The 21967-nt window shown below is 38.4% G+C and overlaps 2 protein-coding genes across 5 annotated transcripts in view; both read left to right on the top strand.

Moving 5' to 3' along the window:
• Window positions 1–8397, top strand: part of LOC127647407 (dnaJ homolog subfamily C member 7-like) — a 35247-nt gene extending 26850 nt beyond the window's left edge. Inside the window, exons 11-14 of one of the 2 annotated variants that reach the window (XM_052131621.1) lie at window positions 569–715; window positions 983–1132; window positions 2622–2684; window positions 4573–8397. In XM_052131621.1, the coding sequence (XP_051987581.1) occupies window positions 569–715; window positions 983–1132; window positions 2622–2684; window positions 4573–4610 (398 nt within the window). In that variant the 3' untranslated portion in view covers window positions 4611–8397. Of the gene's footprint in view, window positions 1–568; window positions 716–982; window positions 1133–2621; window positions 2694–4572 lie in introns of both variants that reach the window. The other variant, XM_052131622.1, reaches the window with a different exon arrangement.
• Window positions 8398–8690: 293 nt separating this feature from the next.
• Window positions 8691–21520, top strand: LOC127648229 (outer dynein arm-docking complex subunit 4-like). Of its 3 annotated transcripts, none has more exons than XM_052132807.1 (12): window positions 8691–8872; window positions 9026–9157; window positions 15000–15153; window positions 15325–15386; window positions 15541–15688; window positions 16586–16810; window positions 18290–18418; window positions 18557–18635; window positions 18761–18847; window positions 18986–19182; window positions 20338–20438; window positions 21235–21520. In XM_052132807.1, exons 1-12 carry the CDS (start codon window positions 8756–8758, stop codon window positions 21268–21270), a joined length of 1467 nt encoding a protein of 488 aa, XP_051988767.1. In that variant the 5' UTR covers window positions 8691–8755; the 3' UTR covers window positions 21271–21520. The 3 variants fall into 3 exon arrangements, with proteins under 3 accessions (XP_051988767.1, XP_051988769.1, XP_051988768.1); XM_052132808.1 differs by having other exon boundaries at window positions 8712–8872; window positions 9034–9157; XM_052132809.1 differs by lacking the exon at window positions 16586–16810.
• Window positions 21521–21967: the final 447 nt, after the last annotated feature.

Here is a 21967-nt window from a genome sequence, read left to right as displayed (position 1 = left end):
GAGATTTGCATGGTTGAAATCTCCGGCGACAATAAACAGTCCGTCGGGGTGAGCGTTCTGCAGTTCAGCTCATAGCCCCATACAGTTCACAGAGCGCTTCCTTAGCGTTAGCGCTGGGGAATGTAAACTCCGGTTATGCAAACAGTGGTGAATTCCCGTGGTAGATAAAAGGTCTGCATCTAACAGTCACAAGCTCCAACAGCGATGAACAGTAACTAGAGACTAGCATAGAGTTCTTGCACCATTCCGTGTTGATGTAAACACACAAGCCACCACCGCGAGTCTTACCGCAGAGAGCTGTATTTCTGTCGGCACGAAACGAGTCGAGCCCGTCTAGCTGAATGGCGGCATCCGGAACTCTGTCGCTGAGCCACGTCTCCGTGAAAACAAAGACGCAGCAGTCTCTAAACTTACGCTGCGTAGCCTGCTGGAGTCGGATATAGTCCAGTTTATTGTCCAGGGAGCAAATATTTGAGAGCAGGATAGACGGGAGAGCCGGCCGGCTAGTGTTTGTTTTTAGCCTAGCATGGACCCCCGTGCTAAGAGAATTTTGTTTTTTGTGTTTCAGAGCACAAGAACCTGTTGAAGAATGCTCAGTTGGAGCTAAAAAAGAGCAAGAGGAAAGATTATTACAAAGTTCTGGGAGTGGGAAAAAATGCCACTGAAGATGAAATCAAGAAGGCCTACCGCAAACGAGCTCTAATGCACCATCCAGGTACTCTGACTCAAATATATATGCATCAAGTGTACAGACATAACTGTATTTCTTCGTGGCTCCTTCTCCTATTCTGGCCTCATTGACATAAGTCATAAAAGATTTTCATTCTTGATTCACATGAGGAAAGCTTTAAACTACTACCTGCTTAAAGACTGACACAAATCTGCATTTCTCATAAATCTGTCCCAGGGGTGGTACAATAGCCAGTAGCGTACAAGTAGGACTCAAACATATTTAATCTCTCAAAGTCTGTATTTCTTACAGATCGACATAGTGGAGCGAGTACTGAGGTGCAGAAGGAGGAAGAGAAGAAGTTTAAGGAGGTGGGCGAGGCCTTCACTGTGCTGTCTGATCCCAAGAAAAAGTCCCGTTACGACAGTGGCCACGATCTGGAGGAAGAAGACATGAATATGGGTCTGTACCCTACACAAATTCACACTTATACTCTTTTTCTGTCAATGCTATATAGGGTGGAATAGGGATGTTGCATGAACAGAGTTTTAGAAGGTAATGCCAATTAAATTTCACAATTTTTAAAAACCAATTATGATAACGCATCAAATTAATACACAACTGAACACGTAGTTTTATTATTAACAAGTTAAATTAAAACGATGGCATGTCATTTTGTAAATTTAATTTGTGTTAATGAAGCCTTTGCTAAAGATAAACTAATTTCTTCTAAGATTTTTATCTTTCTTTCTTGAGGTTCACTAATGTTTGTGTAGTTTTCTTGCACAAACAACAGTCATAGTGTAGTATTACATGACCTTTTTCTAACCTGTTAAGCCCTCCTGTATGAAACGCTTTGTTCAAACATACTACAGCTTTAAGAAACGGCCATTGTTCTGATTGGCTAACATTTTTGCTGAGCGAACACCCTCCCGCCAGTGCAAGTCTGCTCACTGTTGCTTCCCAATATTATATTAACAGGCATACAAGATTTGGTGATAATCTAATTTTGACGACAGTGCATCTGTATTCAGCTGTAAAGAGAATACGTGACACTGGACTTGTGGTGTTCCCCTATTGCTGTCCACATTAATACGCTTTCCATGTGGACAAATAGATGTTCGCTGGGTGGGGATTCCCCCGCACAAATTATTTCCCTGTCGACTGGTGAAGATGGTCTCCAGTGATTGAATAGCCACTTAATGACTGTGCAAAGGGCGTCCTGACGTGTTCATTTCGGCTGAAATACATGACATACTTGCTAACACGAGACAGTTAAGACAGCTTGGCTGCCTTACTAGTGTATACTTCACAGTATTTCTTCGTGCTCAGTGTTCTTCTAACATAATTTAATCTCAAAACGATACTTTGTGATGAATTATGTATTTCTTCATGGGATATTAGGCAATTAAAAAAATTCCTTGCAAATCAAACAAACTAATTTAAACCGAATTACATTCATTACTCATCAGCATTACTGTGCTGTCCACAGAGAAAATGTTCCAAAAACATTATAGTCCCAAATTGACGCTTTGTTTTAATCACTCATTCCTTCAGAAGGCTCTGTCCTCAAGCAGGAACACAAAAACATCTGGCTACCTATCTCAAAGTTTTAATCTTTTCATTGATTAAAAGCAAACTACAGTAAAAATAGTGCAACTTTCAGTGGTCTCGCTCTCAAAATTCACTGTGATGATTATGTATGTTGTGGAGGGGGGGGGGGTGTTCAAAATGAGTTTTTGCAGGGTGGAAACAATAATTGGTCTTTGGGATGGTGAGGAATTTTTGAATTCTAAAATGTAATTTTATTTCAGGATGATTTTATAATACAATTAATATTTTAATCTTCATGGCATGACCCCTTTTTGAATGTTATTAGCTCTGTGTTGGCATATAATAATTGTTTAGCATTTGTCTGTTTTTTTTTTTTTTTGTGCATGTTCTCTTTCAGACTTTGATGCCAACAACATTTTTAAAGCATTCTTTGGTGGTCCTGGTGGGTTCAGTTTCGAAGGTAATTCATGTAAGGCACAACTTTTACTCCTAATCATCCATTTATCACATATTCAGACTATACTGCTGTACAAAGGCAAAACTGAAAAATCACCTTAATGTTATTTGGTTTTGCTGTGGATTTCACTAGTTAATGTAACTTTGTTTTCTCTGAAACAGAGCATAGTTTGTATGTTTTACATTTTGCCTTTGCATGGCCATATACAATAAAACCCTGTCTTTTTAGTGGCCAGAATACACTCACCTAAAGGATTATTAGGAACACCATACTAATACTGTGTTTGACCCCCTTTCGCCTTCAGAACTGCCTTCATTCTACGTGGCATTGATTCAACAAGGTGCTGAAAGCATTCTTTAGAAATGTTGGCCCATATTGATAGGATAGCATCTTGCAGTTGATGGAGATTTGTGGGATGCACATCCAGGGCACGAAGCTCCCGTTCCACCACATCCCAAAGATGCTCTATTGGGTTAAGATCTGGTGACTGTGGGGGCCATTTTAGTACAGTGAACTCATTGTCATGTTCAAGAAACCAATTTGAAATGATTCGAGCTTTGTGACATGGTGCATTATCCTGCTGGAAGTAGCCATCAGAGGATGGGTACATGGTGGCCATAAAGGGATGGACATGGTCAGAAACAATGCTCAGGTAGGCTGTGGCATTTAAACGATGCCCAATTGGCACGAAGGGGCCTAAAGTGTGCCAAGAAAACATCCCCCACACCATTACACCACCACCACGAGCCTGCACAGTGGTAACAAGGCATGATGGATCCATGTTCTCATTCTGTTTACGCCAAATTCTGACTCTACCATCTGAATGTCTCAACAGAAATCGAGACTCATCAGACCAGGCAACATTTTTCCAGTCTTCAACTGTCCAATTTTGGTGAGCTCTTGCAAATTGTAGCCTCTTTTTCCTATTTCTAGTGGAGATGATTGGTACCCGGTGGGGTCTTCTGCTGTTGTAGCCCATCCGCCTCAAGGTTGTGCGTGTTGTGGCTTCACAAATGCTTTGCTGCATACCTCGGTTGTAACGAGTGATTATTTCAGGCAAAGTTGCTCTTCTATCAGCTTGAATCAGTCGGCCCAGTCTCCTCTGACCTCTAGCATCAACAAGGCATTTTCAGCCCACAGGACTGCCGCGATACTGGATGTTTTTCCCTTTTCACACCATTCTTTGTAAACCCTAGAAATGGTTGTGCGTGAAAATCCCAGTAACTGAGCAGATTGTGAAATACTCAGACCGGCCCGTCTGGCACCAACAACCATGCCACGCTCAAAATTGCTTAAATCACCTTTCTTTCCCATTCTGACATTCAGTTTGGAGTTCAGGAGATTGTCTTGACCAGGACCACACCCCTAAATGCATTGAAGCAACTGCCATGTGATTGGTTGATTAGATAATTGCATTAATGAGAAATTGAACAGGTGTTCCTAATAATCCTTAAGGTGAGTATATATTGCTATGGCATTTAAAGCTGAAGTGTGTAACCTTTTTGGTGTAAAAATGATGTCCCATTTGCCGAGACCTCTATAAGTAAGCCATTTGTAGGTCAATTTTCCCCAAAACTGTTAACTATCTCTGTGGCGCTATGAAAATAAATTGTTTTGAGCGCCCTGTCTCATGAGACCCAACCACATTAACTTAACCAATGCCACGAGTAGAGGGCAGGACTATCCGTTTCAACGATCAACAAAGTGTGTGTGCGCAGTTCTGTTTGGTGGTGCCAAAACTACACACTTCATCTTTAAGTAAAGTTTTTGCAAATAATAATGACAATATATGCTCTACAGCTAATGTGCTTTGTGGATCATTAATTATGCATAATGTTCTCCTAATTTCTGATCATTTTCATATTAATTTAATAACTTTTTTGTCCTGCAGCTTCTGGTCCTGGAAATTTCTTCTTCCAGTTTGGTTAACTTGGCTTCCAGCATGTATGCAGTAGTTCCACAACCTCTGAATTCCCCTGACCCGGACTGCTCCCCTCCATCCCTGCTCTCTGTGTAACGGGCACGGCCCCACAGTTGGACGTGCGTCTGTGCCATTGACTTGTTTTACTGTTTTTGCACAAAGACAACAACAGCAAGGGCATGACCATTCTGTACCAGACAAACGTGATTCATTGCACAGCTCTCTTTGACAGGTGTCCTTTTTTAGCCCATGTTATACAGCTCTAGTTTTTTTTTTGTTTGTTTTTTTAAATCATCCAAATGCATCACCATCTTCACATTTAATATTTTCAAGAACATTTAGAAATTAATATTTTGGTGAATTTTTCCATTTCCAAAAGCCTTGACCACATATTAAGATGATGTATTTGATAAGTGGGAGAACTTACTCAGAATGTTTCAAGGTGCCTACATGCCTTCGTCAAATCCACAGTTTCTCCCAGACACTGAATAGGAGTACTTTGTGATTGTTCACCCAAAATGATTATTTTCTCACCCTCATGTTTTTCCAAACCTGTATGACTTTCATGGAGCACATAAGATGTCAAGTGCTAGTCTGTCACCATTCACTTTCACTGCATCATCCATACAATAAAAGTGAATGGTGACTGATAATAACATAGTGCTCAACTTCTTTTGTGTTTCATTGATGGAATGAAGTCCTAGGGGTTTGGACTGACATGAGGGCGAGTAAATGATGACAGAACATCCATTTATGGGGTAAACTAGACCATTAGTACTCAAGTCTCATTTCCTGTCATCCCATACACAGCCCCCCACAAGCATATTTTACAGTTCACAAAATGATCCAAATCATCTATATCCAAAGGACGTCAGTAAAAAAAAAAAATATGGAGTAATGCAGGTATTAATTATTGCTAGTGAACATAGGTTGTTTAAAAATGTCAAAATTCCACAGATTATATTTATGCAACATTGTAAACCATTTTTTAAAAGACCTCAGCAAACATTTGCCATTTGAATGGGAGCGCATCATGCCAAAACTCATTAGAAATTATTAATGCAGGCCAGGTGTACTCTCTCATTGATTTGGGTAAACCAATACAGATTGTTTGACTACTGCATACAGAGATTTGAAGAGAGTGCGTTAAAGTTTGCCATTTTGAGCACCTAATGGCCACACCCCTCTCTGTAAAGTTCATTGTCAATGTTGCCATTCAAACCCTCGCTGCATTGTACATTTTACTGGAATGTAAAGTGTTTCTTTTGTGTTGATAGTTTATGACTGTTTAATTTTTTTTAACTATGGAATACACTTACATTTTTTTGATATGTATATTTATTGTAAATTTGCTGGATGTGAGCCTTGGAAGGATGAAGCATCTTTAGATGCACTAGGATCTTAACTCTTTTAGGTTAAACTCTGAGAGAGAGAGAGAGAGAGAGAGACTAATGTTTGGATGGCATTGATTTGTCCATTGCTGAATTAAAGAGCCTTTTGAGGGACTTGTTTTGGATATCAGACAAGCTGCATTGTGTATGTTATGGATCCATGTAAGTTGAGGGCTTGGTCGGTGAGCCACAATTGTTTGTCTCCTCTGATTTTAACTAAAGCCTTTAATTGATTTGTTGTGCTCCAGCATTCACTTACTGTATTTGACAGTTTACTATTTAACAATGAAACATTTGTCTGGAATACCTTCAAATTGCTCATCTTGAAAGATCTACAGTGCATTTGTAAGACACTTTCCTTGCTGACTTTGCTCACTATGCAGGAACAGTCTTGACTATGGACCGTTTTTAAAAAGCCATGTAAATAAAGTAAGCCTCTTTCTGTTTTCCCCCTTCACCAAATGCTCATTCTCTGTAGCACATTTTATAGTGATTTATGTTTAGCCCAACCAGGAATGTTTTTAATGCTGTAGTTTCACAAGTGATCTTCAAGAGGTTTAGAATGTTTGCTGAAACAAATATCATTCTTTTATGTTGGGGGAAATAATTTCTTTATTACTACTTGGAAAAATGGGATGTGTGGCAGCAGTGCAATGCAAAAAATCATGCAGATATGGGTAAGGAACTTCAGTTAATGTTCACATCAACCATAAGAATGTGGAAAAAAAAATAATCTCAGCAATTTCGACCACGGCATGATTGGTTTCAAACGGGCTGCTTTGAATGTTTCTGTAACTGCTAATCTCCTGTGATTTTAATGCACAACAGTCTCTAGAGTGTTAAGAGAATGGTGCGAAAATGGTAAACATCCAGCGAGAGGCAGTTCTGTGGACTGAAATGCCTTGTTAATGTCAGAGGAGAATGGCCAGACTGGTCCAAGCTGACAGAAAGGTGGCAGTAACCTAAATAGCCACACATTACAACAGTGTTATGCAGAAAAGAGTTTCTGAATATACAACATGTCAAATATTGAGGTGGTTGGGCTACAGCAGCAGACAACACCTCCGGGTACCACTACTGTTAGCTTAGAATAGGAAACTGAGGCTGCAGTGGGCACAGGCTCACCAAAACTGGACCATAGACTATTATGAAAACACCTGGTCTGACAAATCACGATTTCTGCTGCAACATGCAGACGGCAGGCCCACTGCAGCCTCAGCTTTCTGTTCTTGGCTAACAAGTGGAACCCAATGTGGTATTCTGCTGTTGTCACAACAACCTTGTGCCGAACACGTTCAAAACATTGGAGATGATAGGGGACATCAAGAGAAATCACCCCCTCACCATCCTGAACAGCACTGTGGCAGCAGTGGAGTCATTCATGTTCCTGGGCTCTACCATCTCACAGGACCTGAAGTGGGACACCCACATAGACGAAGTTCAACCTGCCACAGGAGCTGCTGACTCTGTTCTACTCGGCCATTATTGAATCTGTCCTGTGTACATCTATAACTCTGGTTTGATTCAGACAGAAGGAAACTACAACAGGACTGCTGACAGGATTATTGGTACCCACCCTCCAAGAGCTGTATGTCTCCAGAGTGAGGAAACATGCAGGTAGAATCACTCTGGACCCCATACACCCTGCCCATGCCCTTTTTGAACTGTTGCCCTCTGGCCAGTGCTCCAGAGAACTCAGCACCAGGACATCCAGGCACAAGAACAGTTTTTAACCTTAGGCCTTTTACCACATGAATAACTTAACTGCCTTCAGGACTCCTGTAGTGCAATAATGTATAAATATAACATGTACATATGTAAAATCACTCATTTAATTAAATAACTATACATACCCCTACCTTGCACATATATTACCACATGTTCAAATGACATTCTATGTTGGTATTTTTTTTTTTTTGTAGGTCTTTATACTCTTACCTTGTTTATATTTTGTCTCACTATAATGTTCTGTGTGCACTTGTTTCTCCTAATACATGAGCACACTTGTCAATAAAGCTCATTCTGATTGTAGCCAATCTGCCTCAAGGATTGACCATTCTGAGATGCTATTGTGCTCACTACAGTTGTACACAGTGGTTATCTGAGTTACCATAGACATTATGGCCATTCTCCATTGACCTCTTATCAACAAGGCATTTCCGTCCACAGAACTGCCACTTCCTGGATGTTTTTTTCTTCTTCGCACCATTCTCTGTAGACTAGGGACTGTTGTGTGTAAAAATCCAAGGAGATCACCAGTTACAGAAATATTCAAACCAGCCAGTCTGGCACCAACAATCATGCCACGGTTCATGTCACGAAGATCACATTTTTCCCCATTATGATGGTTGATATGAACATTAACTGAAGCTCCTGACCCGTATCTGAATTCTTTTAAGCATTTCAACTGCCACCACACAATTGTCTGATTGATAATCGCATGAATATGTAGATATACAAGTGTTCCTAATAAAGTGGTCGGTGAGTGAAAATTATATGGTTCATACAAAAATATCAAACTAAATTGAATAAAAATAAATAGATTTATAATTTAGGCCAGGGGTAAAATTAAAAAATAAATGGAAATAGTATCGGAATGACGTAATATTTGTTAGTATGCCAATCAAATTTCCTCTCGCAGTTCATTGGCCCCCCTGGGTTTTGTTAGGCCCGTTGCTAGGATACAGAGAACAGGACCGTCTCGAACAAATATCTGTTTGTACTGAAAGGTTTTAATATAGTGCAGACAAAAATACGATAACATGTTCGAAAACGGAGAAGAGCAAGGACCGAAGAGTACCTTTACCACCTATATGGCTGAAGGTGACCAGCTGTTTCACAAAGGAGAATATGTTAAAGCTACTGAGAGCTTCTCCGCGGTAAGCTAGTAATAACTTGTTGTAATGAGTTTGTTACTTTACAGGAAATACACCTTTATTCATACAATTGATCGTCTAAACTGAGTGGTTTATCGGTATTTAGCGTAAATAAGTCTCTTGGGATAGAATAAGTCTCATCTGCTGTCTTGTAAGGCTTTAAGTTTGCAGCCGGGTGAAAAGACCTGTCTGGTGGCCAGATCCAAGTGTTATGTGAAGCTGGGAGATGCAGAGAGCGCGCTGAACGATGCCGAGGCATCCCTCAAAGACAACAAGGACTTCTTTAAGGTGTGTTGACAATTGACGTGAGTACGTTGTTCATTTTAGGACATACTCAGACCTCAGTGTCAGTTCTCAGACATGAGGTAGAACGGCATCGTTACTCAGACTAGTTAATTTCTCAGGAAAAACATTGTCATGTCTAAAGTCTCGTACAATAATGCATCAGACCAAATGGCCTCAGACCAAAAGACATTGAACTACAAGGCATCAGACCAAACAGCCTTTGACCAAAAGTCATCAGACCAAATGGCCTTAGACCAAAAGTCATCAGACCAAATGGCCTTAGACCAAAAGACATCAGACCAAATGGCATCAGACTAAAAGACATCAGACCAATAGACATCAGACCAAAATACATCAGATTAAAAGGCATCAGACCAAAATGCATCAGACCAAACGGCATCAGGCTAAAAGGCATCAGACTAAAATACATTAGACTAAAAGACATCAGACTAAAAGTCATCAGACCAAATGGCATCAGACCATTTTATTCTGAGGATAGTATGATGATGATAATAATAATATGTATTTAATAATATGATGTTTTCGTGTTTGCCTTGAGTGCATGTTAAATGTTAATTGATCAAAATACTATTGTTCATTGTTTGTTTGTTAACAATGCATTGACTGATACTAATTAACATATAGGCCTATCTTGTGTGTACACATTTGTATTATTTCTGTAGTCTCTTGAGGTTATGTTGCTGCTAATGATATTCAGAGTGTTATCATATTGAATTAGAAGCCCCATCTGGGAGATCCAGATTAGTTTTATGAATTATGTTTAAATTTGAAAAGAGTCTTTAAATCATTATTGCTGAAGGAGACAGCACCTCTAAACTGATTAAATATAATGACCACAGTGTAACAACAAACAGAACCAACAATGAAATAAGGACCTACACCCACATCAATAAATAAAATAATTAAATATAGTAGACTATAAAGAAATATAATGTGAATACATAAAATATAGTAGAAAATATGCAAAATATACAGAAGTATACAGAACTATACAATGTGCAAAATGTTTAGTTAATTAAAATTAGAGTGCAAACTGTTTTGTGTTCGTGTGTCTGTCCGAAGAAGGAATATAGAGACTTCTTCAAGTGTTCTCATTCAGTAACAAGTACTCACAACATTCAACCATGCACCAATAAAATATTAGGATGTTATGCACAGCTTTTAATTTATAATTTAATAGCAGAGTTTGTATATGAAGCTAAGCTTCATGTAACAACAATTTAGTTGCCATTTTTTGCTTTGTCTTACACAATATTTTAGTAAATCACAGGATAACTTCTTCATTTGATGCTTAAGTTATAAAATATGACACTTTAAAAATACAATTAATGATTGTATAATGATGATTAATGTTAAATTAATGATTCAAAATTTGTATCATCCAACAACAGAATTTGAAGATGTCTGTGTGGAAACAAATATATAAACACAGTATAATAATAATAATCATTATTATAGTTATTATAATCATCCTATCCTCAGTAGTAAAGCAACAAAATCTAAACAACAGTCATGAAAAGACAAATTCATGAAGTTTAAAATTACTCTGTTCTCCATCTTAATCAATGAAAGGGGTGGCTCAAAATCAAACAAAGTTGGCGGTTATTGTGACTTTTTTTTTACATCAATAATAAACAAAAATATAATTTAAATAAATCAAAATGAAATAAAATAAAGCATTATTTTTAATAAAATCAAAAGAATTCAGTTTAGACAAACTGCTCTCCCTTGTGCATTGTGTAGTTCTAGGGCAACCAATAACCTATCACAGCCCTTCTAACAAAAAAGACATGAGAACATACATTTACAATATATAACTCTATATTTGTATAATACAATAATATAGAAATATGTCATCTGTAGACTACACAAAAGGCATAAAATTAATTTTTCCGAGACTGCTTTGTCTGATGCCTTTTGGTCTGATGTCTTTTGGTCTGATGTTTTTTGGTCTGATGTCTTTTGGTCTGATGCCTTTTTGTCTGAGGCAGTTTGGTCTGATGACGTTTGGTCTGATGTCTTTAGGTCTGAGGCAGTTTGATATGATGCCTTATTGCACAAGAATGACATTGCACTTAGACATGACAGTGTTTTTCCTGAGACCTGAACCCTTATATTCTGAGGTGCAATGCCGTTCTGTCTGATGTCTGAGAACTGAACTGATACCGAGGTCTGAGAATGTCCTAAAATGAACACGGTATGTGTGACTACTCTTATTTTTTTCTGCCTCTTCAAAACACATGAAGTACTTTTTAATGGCCGCAGCATCTGTCTCAAGCTCATGTTCACAAAGGACAACAATAATATTTTAAAAAAGTGCAGATGGATGCAAAAACGCTTTCAATGTGAACATGGCACAAGAGTTCATTATGATGTTGCAATCTGCAGAATGTAAGTAGGATGGATGGAATGATGGATGGATGGAACAAATTATCTAAAATACAAAATTACACCAAAAGCAAAATAAATAAATTTTAAGATTATGAAGGATTATTATCCTTCAGCTGATTTTATATTGTTTATATTTATTTTTGAACAAAACAGTTACTTTTTCTGCACTAATGACATTGAAACAACAGATCATAACAGAACATATCAACTGTTCAGTGTTTTATAAATCATTTTTTGGAGTGTATTACCTAACTTTGGTTTACAAAAATAACATGTTTTATTTAAATATATAGGATATACACTGGGGGCCAAAAGTTTGGAATAATGTACACATTTTGCTCTTATGGAAAGAAATTGGTACTTTTATTCATCAAAGTTGCATTCAACTGACCACAATGTATAGTCAGGACATTACTGATGTTAAAAACAGCACCTTCATTTTTTATCAAATCTAGAAAGGCCCCAATTCCAGCAGCCATCACTCTAGCAACTTATCCTTGAGTGTTCATGTAAATTGCTAATTTGGAACTAGAAAATCACTTGCCATTATATAAAACACAGTTGAAAGCAGTTTGGTTCATTAAATGAAGCTTAACATTGTTTTTGTGTTTGTTTTTGAGTTGCCACAGTATGCAATAGACAGGCATGTCTTAAAGTCAATATTAGGTAAAAAATGGCAAAGAAAGAAACAACTTTCTCTAGAAACTCATCTGTCAATCATTGTTTTAAGGAATGAAGGTGTATTATACACCTTCATTCCTTAAAACAATGATTGACTGACGAGTTTCTAGAGAAAGTTGTTTCTTTTTAAACAATATGCTTGAAATTGCCAAGAAAACTGAAGATTTCATACAAAGGTGTACACTACCATCTTCAAAGTCAAAAGACAACTGGCTCTAACAAGGACATAAAGAGAGGTGGAAGACCAGATGTACAACTAAACAAGAGGATAAGTACATCAGAGTCTTTAGTTTGAGAAATAGACGCCTCACATGTCCTCAGCTGACAGCTTCATTGAATTCTACCCACTCAACAGCAGTTTCATGTACAACAGTAAAGCGAAAACTCAGGGGTGCAGCCTTATGGGAAGAATTGCAAAGAAAAAGCCACTTTTGAAACAGAAAAACAAAAACAAAAGGTTTAGAGTGGGCAAAGAAACACAGACATTTGACAACAGATCATTGTGTTATGGATCTTAACCCCATTGAGATTTTGTGGGATCAGCTAGACTGTAAGGCACGTGAGAAGTGCCCGACATGCCACATCTATAGTAAGTGCTGCAGGAAGTGTGGGGTGAAATGTCACCTTAGTGTCACCTGCATTCTGACAGCTATAATGCCAAGGATCTGCAAAGTTGTCATTGCTGTGTCATTTGATGAGAACTCTTTGAATTAGTTTAAGAAGTTCTGAAAAAAAAAAAAAAAAAATCGTTATAGTAATTTTTCACGTTATTAATGTCCTGACTATACATTGTGATCAGTTGAATGCCACTTTGGTGAATTAAAGTACCAATTTCTTTCCATAAGAGCAAAATCTGTACAATATTCCAAGCTTTTGGCCTCCAATGAATATATTTTTTTCACTCTTCCCCCCTGTTATTACGTTAATACCTGATAAGCTTAGTTGAGTTTTTTTGTCTTAATGTGTTGGAGCCTTGTTTGATGTATATTTGAAGGTTTTGAAAAAAACAACTGATGTTCAGCTAAGTGTAAAGATAGGTCAATGTAGTTAATGTCCTAAAGGGGGCGTCATAGTACTTTATCTCAGTGGTTCTCAACTGGTCTTGCTTCAGGACAGATTTTACATTGGAAATCAAGTGGTACCCCATCATAGTAAAAGCATAACTTGTATTTAATGTATCCTGAGTTGCATTTCCTTTCATCTTGCTTAGATTTGTTCTTGGTTTTCAAGTATAAGGCCATGCATCAAGTGACTATTTGTTTTGTTGACATAAACAACAAAAGCGACCGAAAGTTTTCTCTCCCCTTTTAACAATTTAAGAGAATATTTATTTATATGTGCATATTATTATCTTGTTTGTTTCTAATATCATTCAAATAGAACATACATATTACACAGGAGGAAAGGCTCATCATTAGGCTAACATGGTTAGGTCTATGTAGCTAGTCTTAATAGTAATAATAATAAATTATAGTGTGTGTATATATATATATATATATATATATATATATATATATATATATATATATATATATATATAACACACCAGTTGAGAAACACTGCTTTATCTGATGACAATTCTGACAGAAGTAGGGCACTAATACACCGATCAGCCACAGCATTAAAACCACTTGACTAATATTGTGGAGGTCCCCCTCGTGCCCCCCTCAGCAGTTACAGAAATACTCAAACCAGCCCGTTTGGCACCAACAATCATGCCACACTCCAAAACACTGAGATCACATTTTTTGCCCATTCTGATGGTTGATGTGGACATTAACTGAAGCTCCTGACCAGTATCTGCCACATGATTGGCTGATTAGATAATTGCATTGATAATTGTTGGTGCCAGACAGGCTGGTTTGAGTATTTGTGTAACTGCTGATCTCCTGGGATTTTCACATACAAGAGTTTACTCTAAATGGTGCCAAAAATATCCAGTGTGTGGCAGTTCTGTGGACAGAAACACCTTGTTGATGAGAGAGGTCAACAGAGAATGGCGTGAGAAGAATATCATATCAGAATGCTATTCTGAGATGCGGCTTGGCACTCTTTTGGTGCCACGGGGGGACCTATATAATATTAGGCAGGTGGTTTTAATGTTGTGGCTGATCGGTGTATCTAGATGGCCTATTCTATCACCTTCTTCCATTTTTGGTTCTGATATTTATTATGTTTCAAATCAAAAGATTTTCTAGTAAGTGTAAGAAACTTATGATGGCAACAACCTAATGTTAAGAAGCTGGCTTATTACCAAAAAGCATGCCAAGACATGAAGGGCTTGCAGTGGCGGTTCTGGCTAACATGGTGCCCTTGGCGAGATCCAACATGGCGCCCCCCCCCCTTAATGAATATCAACATCAACAAAATCCATAATCCTAACCATTTAGAACCTTTAAGGCTGAGTAGCCTGTTGGCACTTTTCTTCCATCGCGATCTTGTGAGCTCTGTGCAGGGGCGGGATTGCACGATTTGGGGCACCTTTCTTCCATTGTGATCTTGAGAGCTCTGCGCAGGGCAAGGGAGGCACGATTTTGGGCACCTTTCTCCCATCACCAATGCCAGGATCAACTACTGAGGGATTGTGATAACAAAAGCATGATGAATAATCAGAAACCTACTCAATACCATTGTGACCTTGGAGTTTGTTTTGGGTGTTTTGTCTCTTCATAACTCTACGTTGCTTTGGATGAAAAGCTTCTGCTAACAGGCAACCTGTGACTCTATTATTTCATCCTCATGTCTCCTGTAGGGTCTGTACCAAAAGGCAGAGGCCCTGTACACTATGGGCGATTTTGAGTTTGCATTGGTCTACTATCACAGAGGCCATAAGCTACGTCCAGAGCTTCAGGAGTTCAGACTGGGTATTCAGAAAGCTCAAGAGGCAATTGGCAACTCTGTGGGGAGTAAGTCATTAAGGAATCTTAGACATAACATGATGAAAAATGTGGAGGTCATACTGTATTTTGGTTACACTGCAAAGTGACTTTATTTTCTCAATTGAGAAACCTTGGTTATGTTACAATTTCAAAACCCATGTCAGCATCATTGTCCATCTCCCTCTCCTAATTCCAAAGGTCCTTCCTCTGTCAAGCTGGAGACTAAAGGAGACTTGGCTTACTTTCACAAATCTATTGGGGTGAGTTGGTATTGTTTATTTATTTTTTCTCTCTCTTTTTACACCTCTTGCCTTCCTCGTACATCCTACCACTGTTTGTGTGTGCATTTTTGTTAATTTGAGTAAATACATGAAGTAAGTAACATGTATTTCTTTGTTGTATATGATCCTAAAGGTTCGTCAAAAGCATTTTATTGATTCTCACAAGAAGGAACCAAGACAGCACGGCCAGAAGATGCCCAAAAGGGAAAGAACAGCCAAGCAACTTCTAGGAGAGCTTTACCGCGACAGAGAGTACCTGGAGAAACTTCTTCAAGATGAGGGTTTGTGTGATTGTTCTGATATTATAGGTATTGCAGATCTAGGTGAAACCTGTTTTTGCGTGGTTATCTTTGTGTGTGTGTGTGTGTGTGTGTGTGTGTGTGTGTGTGTGTGTGTGTGTGTGTGTGTGTGTGTGTGTGTGTGTGTGTGTGTAAGACCTAGATCTTATTACCAGCTCCGGTTTGACAGCAGAGGTCTCACTCCGAATTAGTCGAGCGGCATTATCTTTTCATCGGTTGCGTAATGCTGTGTGGAAGCTTCCTGATTTGTCACTCCGCACGAAGCTTCAGGTATTCTCAGCCACGGTCATTCCCTCCCTTCTCTTACGAAATGTGGACCCCCTAATGTAACATCTTCGCCGGTTAGAAACATTTAGGCTGGCCTGCCTAAGATCCATCCTGGGTTTAACCAGGCTGGATTGTGTGAGGAGCTCACAAATCTTTGAAAGATGTGGACAAAGTCCCATCAGTGAGCTCCTCCGGCAGGCAAGGTTGCATTGGCTGGGTCATGTAGCCCGCATGCCCGGCCACCGCATGCCTAAACAGCTTTTGTTCGGCCGGATAGAGGGGGCTAAGCGGGCGTGGCACAGGCTTGAGAAGAGATGGAGTGATGTGGTAGAGGAGGATGTGGAGCTGAGTGGACTTGCAGATGACTGGTATCAGCAGTTGGCACAGTAGGGGGCACAGGTGGTGCATCAGCCAGTCATCTCAGTCAGTCGACCCGTGACACCTGTTGGATCTGTCCCGTGACCTCCTGCCAGTGGGCATTCGACACTTAACGTGCACATCATGGTGATGTCACCGCCACTTAGTGGCGAATGGCGGTTGTTGTTGTTGTTGTTGTGTGTGTGTGTGTAGCTGTGTTTTCAGGATAGTGAATTGTTATCTGATCCAATATAGATCTCATAAAAGGTAAAATACGAACTGGAGAGCGTGTGCAAGATCTGATTGAAGGCTGTATCTCATATCTGGACACACGGACGGAGTTCTGGCAGCAGCAGAAGCCCATCTACGCACGCCAGCGGGACAGAAAACTGATGCAGCAGCAGTGGAGTCGTGCTCTTCACAAACCCCCTTCTGATCCCACCCGCCATGTCCTCACCAGCCTAGAGGAAATTGACACAGGTGAACCTCTGGAGAGTTCAGAGAGATCAAAGTCACAGCTTTAGTTTCCTAGTCACATACTCCGATTATAACTCACACAAAACGATATTTTGATGGATTTTATCTACTTCTCTGTGTACCAGACATTTTTCATCTGAGGATAAGGGGCAGAACTCATACGAAATGCTTACAATGGACACATGCAGTGCATTGTATTCAACTGAGCTACAACTGATGTCCACTGAGTTGCATATAACACGAGATGTTGTGAAGGACCATCAGTTGATGTATATTCAGTCTTTATTTACATATATACTTTGAGATATTTAAAGGAATATTCAGAGTTCAGTACAAATTAATCTACGTCAACAGCATTTGTCTCATTATGTTGATTGCCACCAAAAATATTTGTACCTTGTTTATTAAAAAAAAAAAAAAAAGATTCAATAACTGCAGTGAATTTACAATGAAATTAAATAGGGCTAGTCCATTAACATTAAAAGACACATTGTATCAAAAGTATAAAAACAAGATGTAAGCATTATACATGTTAACATTAATTTGAAACTAACCTCACAAGGCAATGCCCTATTACCCCATTAGTGATTTTATCACTCAAAAATCATATTGAATATGTTAACATGACTCTAGTGTGATAAAAATGAGGGTCTTGTGGCTATACGTTTTTAAATAGATTTTTGTGTGTATTTTAATGTTTATGTTCATTCCCTTCCTTTGTGAGTACCTTACTGTAACTGCAATTTTTAAATTAACAAGGGACAAGTTAAAAATATTGTTTGTGGTAATCAATATTATGTCACAAATGCTGTTGATTGAGCTTAAAGGTGCTGTAAGTGATTTTAGCGTTCTGAATCTTCAATGAATTAGCCACGGCCCTCATTCTAAACTCCGTCCTTAAAAGATCATTTTGAGACCAAAACCAAGCAAAAGAGCAGAATTTTTTTGTTCATGTGGTTGTCAAATTCAACAGTAGCACAATAGCACCCTCAACTGACAAACATTATGAATCATAGCCTCAATGATCCGCTTCAAATACAACACTGTGAGAACAAGCAAAATGATTGACAGATGAAAAGCATCACAGAAACCAGTGAGATATCTCAGGACACTTATTTTATTAATGTCTTTAAGGTAGTAGGACTCTTTTTGCATACTTTTCCATGAAAGAAATTGCTTACAGCACATTTAACTTTTTTTTTTTAACCAGGAATATTCCTTTAAATAACTTTACCTTTAACCATTAAATTAAAACCTTCTTTTCTAAAATAACAATTTTTATACCAATCTATTTCCGTTGAAAATTAATGATCAAATAAATATTTTACCCTGGCCAAAGTCTAGCCTCAATCTTACAGTTGATTGGTCAGTGGTTAGGTGTTATGCAAGCAACTGCCAACACACTCCAATAGCCTATTCAAGTGGTTATGTATGTGTTCTGTAAACATGGTGTATTTACATGTTCTTTTGTTCCATTTACAGCCTTGAGTGCAGGTAAGGCAGAGAGCAGCCTGAAGAAGGCCCGTGAGCTCATGAAGGCAGTGCAGGGATGGACTGATGGGGTTCTGCCTAATAAAAAAGAAGTGATTGGGAACCTGCACAGCTGCATTGGTACAAATGTTCTGGAATCAGATCTCCCAAATTATACCTACAGTACCTAAATATAAAATATCAATGCACCACAATCAGGAATGCATAGCCAAACTCCATGTTTAGAGTCTCTCTCTCTCTTACTTATGATCCATTCAGGTAATGCACTGATGGATCTTGGGAAAATGGATAAGGCTCTGAATCATCACAAGAAGGACTTAGAGCTGGCTAAGCAAGGGTGAGCTTTCACTGAGAACAAGAAAATGACCTTTTGCTGATTTGTTTGTCTTTTTTGTTGGTTAGAGAACAACAATTAAGAACATATTATTTGTGTGTTTGTTTTTTTATTTATTTTTTCCACAGTGATCTCATGGACAGCAAATCCAGAGCTCTGGACAATATCGGCCGTGTGTATGCACGCATCGGAAAGTTTCAACAAGCTATAGAGGTGTAAGTGCATTCTTTTAATTAATTTGTATTTGCTGGTGTTAATTTACACAGACAAATATATGCTCATGCCTGATGTAATGGTCATTAAGTTTGATTATGTTATGATCTATGTGTGTGTTTATGTATGTGTTGGTGTAGCTGGGAGGAGAAGGTTCCTCTAGTATGTAGTGGGTTAGAGAAAGCCTGGTTGTTCCATGAGATCGGTTGCTGTTACCTGGAGCTGAAGCGTTACATTGAAGCAAGAGATTATGGATCCCGCTCTCTTGCGGCTGCAGATGACATCAGGGATGGGAAATGGCAGCTCAATGCCAGTGTGCTAGTGGCACAGGTAGAATGTGAGTACAAACTACACTGCCCAGATTACTGCCTAGGAAGTCATACACCCTGTGACCATTAAAGGAATAGTTCTCCCATAAATGAAAATCCTGTCATTATTTACTGACCCTCATCATGTTTCAAACCTGTATGACGATCTTTAGACAAACAAAAGGAGTTAAAGGGATAGTTCTCCCAAAAATGAAATTCTGTTATCCTTTACTCACCCTCATGCCATCCCAGATGTGCAGAACACAAGCAAAGATTTTTAGAAGAATATCTCAGCTTTAGGTCCATACAATGCACATGAATGGTGATCAGATATTTGTAGCTCAGAAAATCACATAAAGGAAACATAAAAGTAATCCAAAAGACTCCAGTGGTTAAATCCATTTCTTCAGAAGTGATATAATAGGTGTAGGTGAGAAACAGAACAATATTTATGTCTTTATTTCTTTTTTTTTTTTACCCTTCTTTTGCCTGTTTAGTTTCAGTTTCTTATCTGAAAGGTAATTTAGAGTAAATAAGGATTCAATATTTTTCTGTTTCTCACCCACACCTATTATGTAGTTTATGAAGATATGGATTTAAACACTGGATTCTTATGGATTACTTTGTGTCCTTTATGTGATTTTTGGAGCTACAAAGGTCTGATCATCATTCATGTGCATTGTATAGGCCTACAGAGCAGAGATATTTTTCTGAAAATTATAGTTTGTGTTCTGCTGAAGAAAAAAAGTCATACACATCTGGGATGGCATGAGGGTGAGTAAATTATGAGAGCATTTTCGTATTTGGGTGAACAATCCCTTTAATATATAAGCTGGTCTTTTCCATACAATAAAAGTGAATAGTGATAATGGCTTTCAAGCAAGATTTTAAGAGAATAATGGTTTGTTCCTAAGACTAAGTTATCATATGTCTTCAGAAGTCTTGGAATAAAGCGCACAAGTTGTATGGCCTACTTTTAATTCGCTTTTATTGTTTGTTCATCCTTTTGGAGCTTGACATACAGTTTTTACGGTTTGGAACAGCATTAGAGTGAGTAAAAGATGACCATTTTAATTATGGGTGAACTATTCCTTTAATAATTCAATTTTCCAGTTAACGTGGTCATTTTGAATATTTAATCTATTCTACACTGCACATTAATATAATTCTGTAACCTCACACAGTGAAGCTGGGTAATAACAAGGCCAGTGTGTTACACTTTGAGAGGGCACTGGACCGGGCAAAACTGATGCATGACGACTCTGCCAGAGAAGCCATCCAGAAGGTCAACACAGACATTCCTATCCTCTTCTCTCATTCTCTCCCTCATCCATTGCTCTATTTCATGTGCCTCTCTCTTTTTCTATTATCTCATTCAAACTACATTAAAATGACTTACACAGGATATATACATTTGTTTCTGTGGACATCACAGGAAACCAACATCCAGTCATTGTTAGTTTGGCTAAGTCTTAAGAGGTGAAGAATGGCCATATGCTTACTAGAATGTTATCACTACAGTACTCTTTTGTGTATTTCTAAACAACATCAGATTTCATTTCATTTAGGGGTGGTTGAATTTCTTTTGACTAGTAGTATTGGAGAATGGCAATTTCAAGGTGAAGTGTGCAATTTTTTTCCATGTTTAAATACTTTTCACTTCCCAGTTAAATATGCAGAGTCTGTAAGTAAACCATTCACATGTTGATTTCTCTGCTTTCAAAACAATGCTCTGTTTGTTTGCTGTATTTGGTTGACATAGCAACATTGGCTCAACCAATGGTGTGAGTTTGGAGTGGGATTATTCTGTTTTGTCTGATCAATGGAAGCCGATGGGATTACTCTAGAAATTTTGCAATTGCTTTTGTTGACACTAATGGCGAAATAAGGTATTTGTGCCTCATTTAAAACAAGTCTAAGTGCTAGAATATTTTTCATTACTAGTTGTGGTGTCATAATAGAGCCTAGAATCATTATTCATTTTCTTGTCTGCAATCCTCCCCTCTGATATCATATTTGCTTATTTTTCATTGTTGTTTCTTAATTCACTTCAATCCATTCCTCATTTTCTGACCCTCCAGGCTCTTCGTGAAGCAAGGCAAAAAGTGACTCAGTAACACGAGAAACCCTCCTGAAAAATATGGCTGCAATCTTCTGAATCCACTTCCAAGACAAGGCAGAACTAATGCAGCCTTACTAACCTTCATGCACAACCAGTGGAATCATTTCTGCGTGAGAAACAATGTGTTGGATTGCATTCGGCTGTCATTGGTTAACGACTAGTTTGAGTTTTATGACTGCCCTCTCTGTCCATGTTTCCATATGGGTAAAAATATATTTTGCATAGTTTTACATAAATAAAGACACAGTTCCATAGGTTAAACAAATCATGCTTGATATTTGTGATACCAGTGTCCAAGGGATGTTGCCCACTGTTAATGTTTTGCAATGGGCACACACATGTGATCATTGCAGTATGTACCTTGTGTTGAAATACTTCTGCTGATAGAGAAGTATTTTATTTAGTCGAAACTGAAAACATGGGTTTGAAATCAAAATTCTACATTACACTACATTAGTTTAGGTTTCATCACCAATTAATTGACAACTAATCATCAACAAAATCCAAGACAAGTATCAGTCCTATGACAGGTTATGAAAAACTGCCAGTTTGTGTGTGAGAGTATGTTTGTGTGGGTTATAGTTTTCAAATACGCAAACACACCACAGCAGCTGCAGTCAGCCTACTTTCTTTCAGGAAGACAAGGCAGCGGTTCTTACCTGCTCAACTTATCAGTGAGATGTCAAAACACA

The sequence above is a fragment of the Xyrauchen texanus genome, chromosome 8 (assembly GCF_025860055.1).
Source record: "Xyrauchen texanus isolate HMW12.3.18 chromosome 8, RBS_HiC_50CHRs, whole genome shotgun sequence".
NCBI classification, from domain to species: domain Eukaryota; kingdom Metazoa; phylum Chordata; class Actinopteri; order Cypriniformes; family Catostomidae; genus Xyrauchen; species Xyrauchen texanus.
The sequence above is the reverse complement of the archived record's forward strand: the minus strand, read 5'-3'. Positions and strand labels throughout refer to the sequence as shown.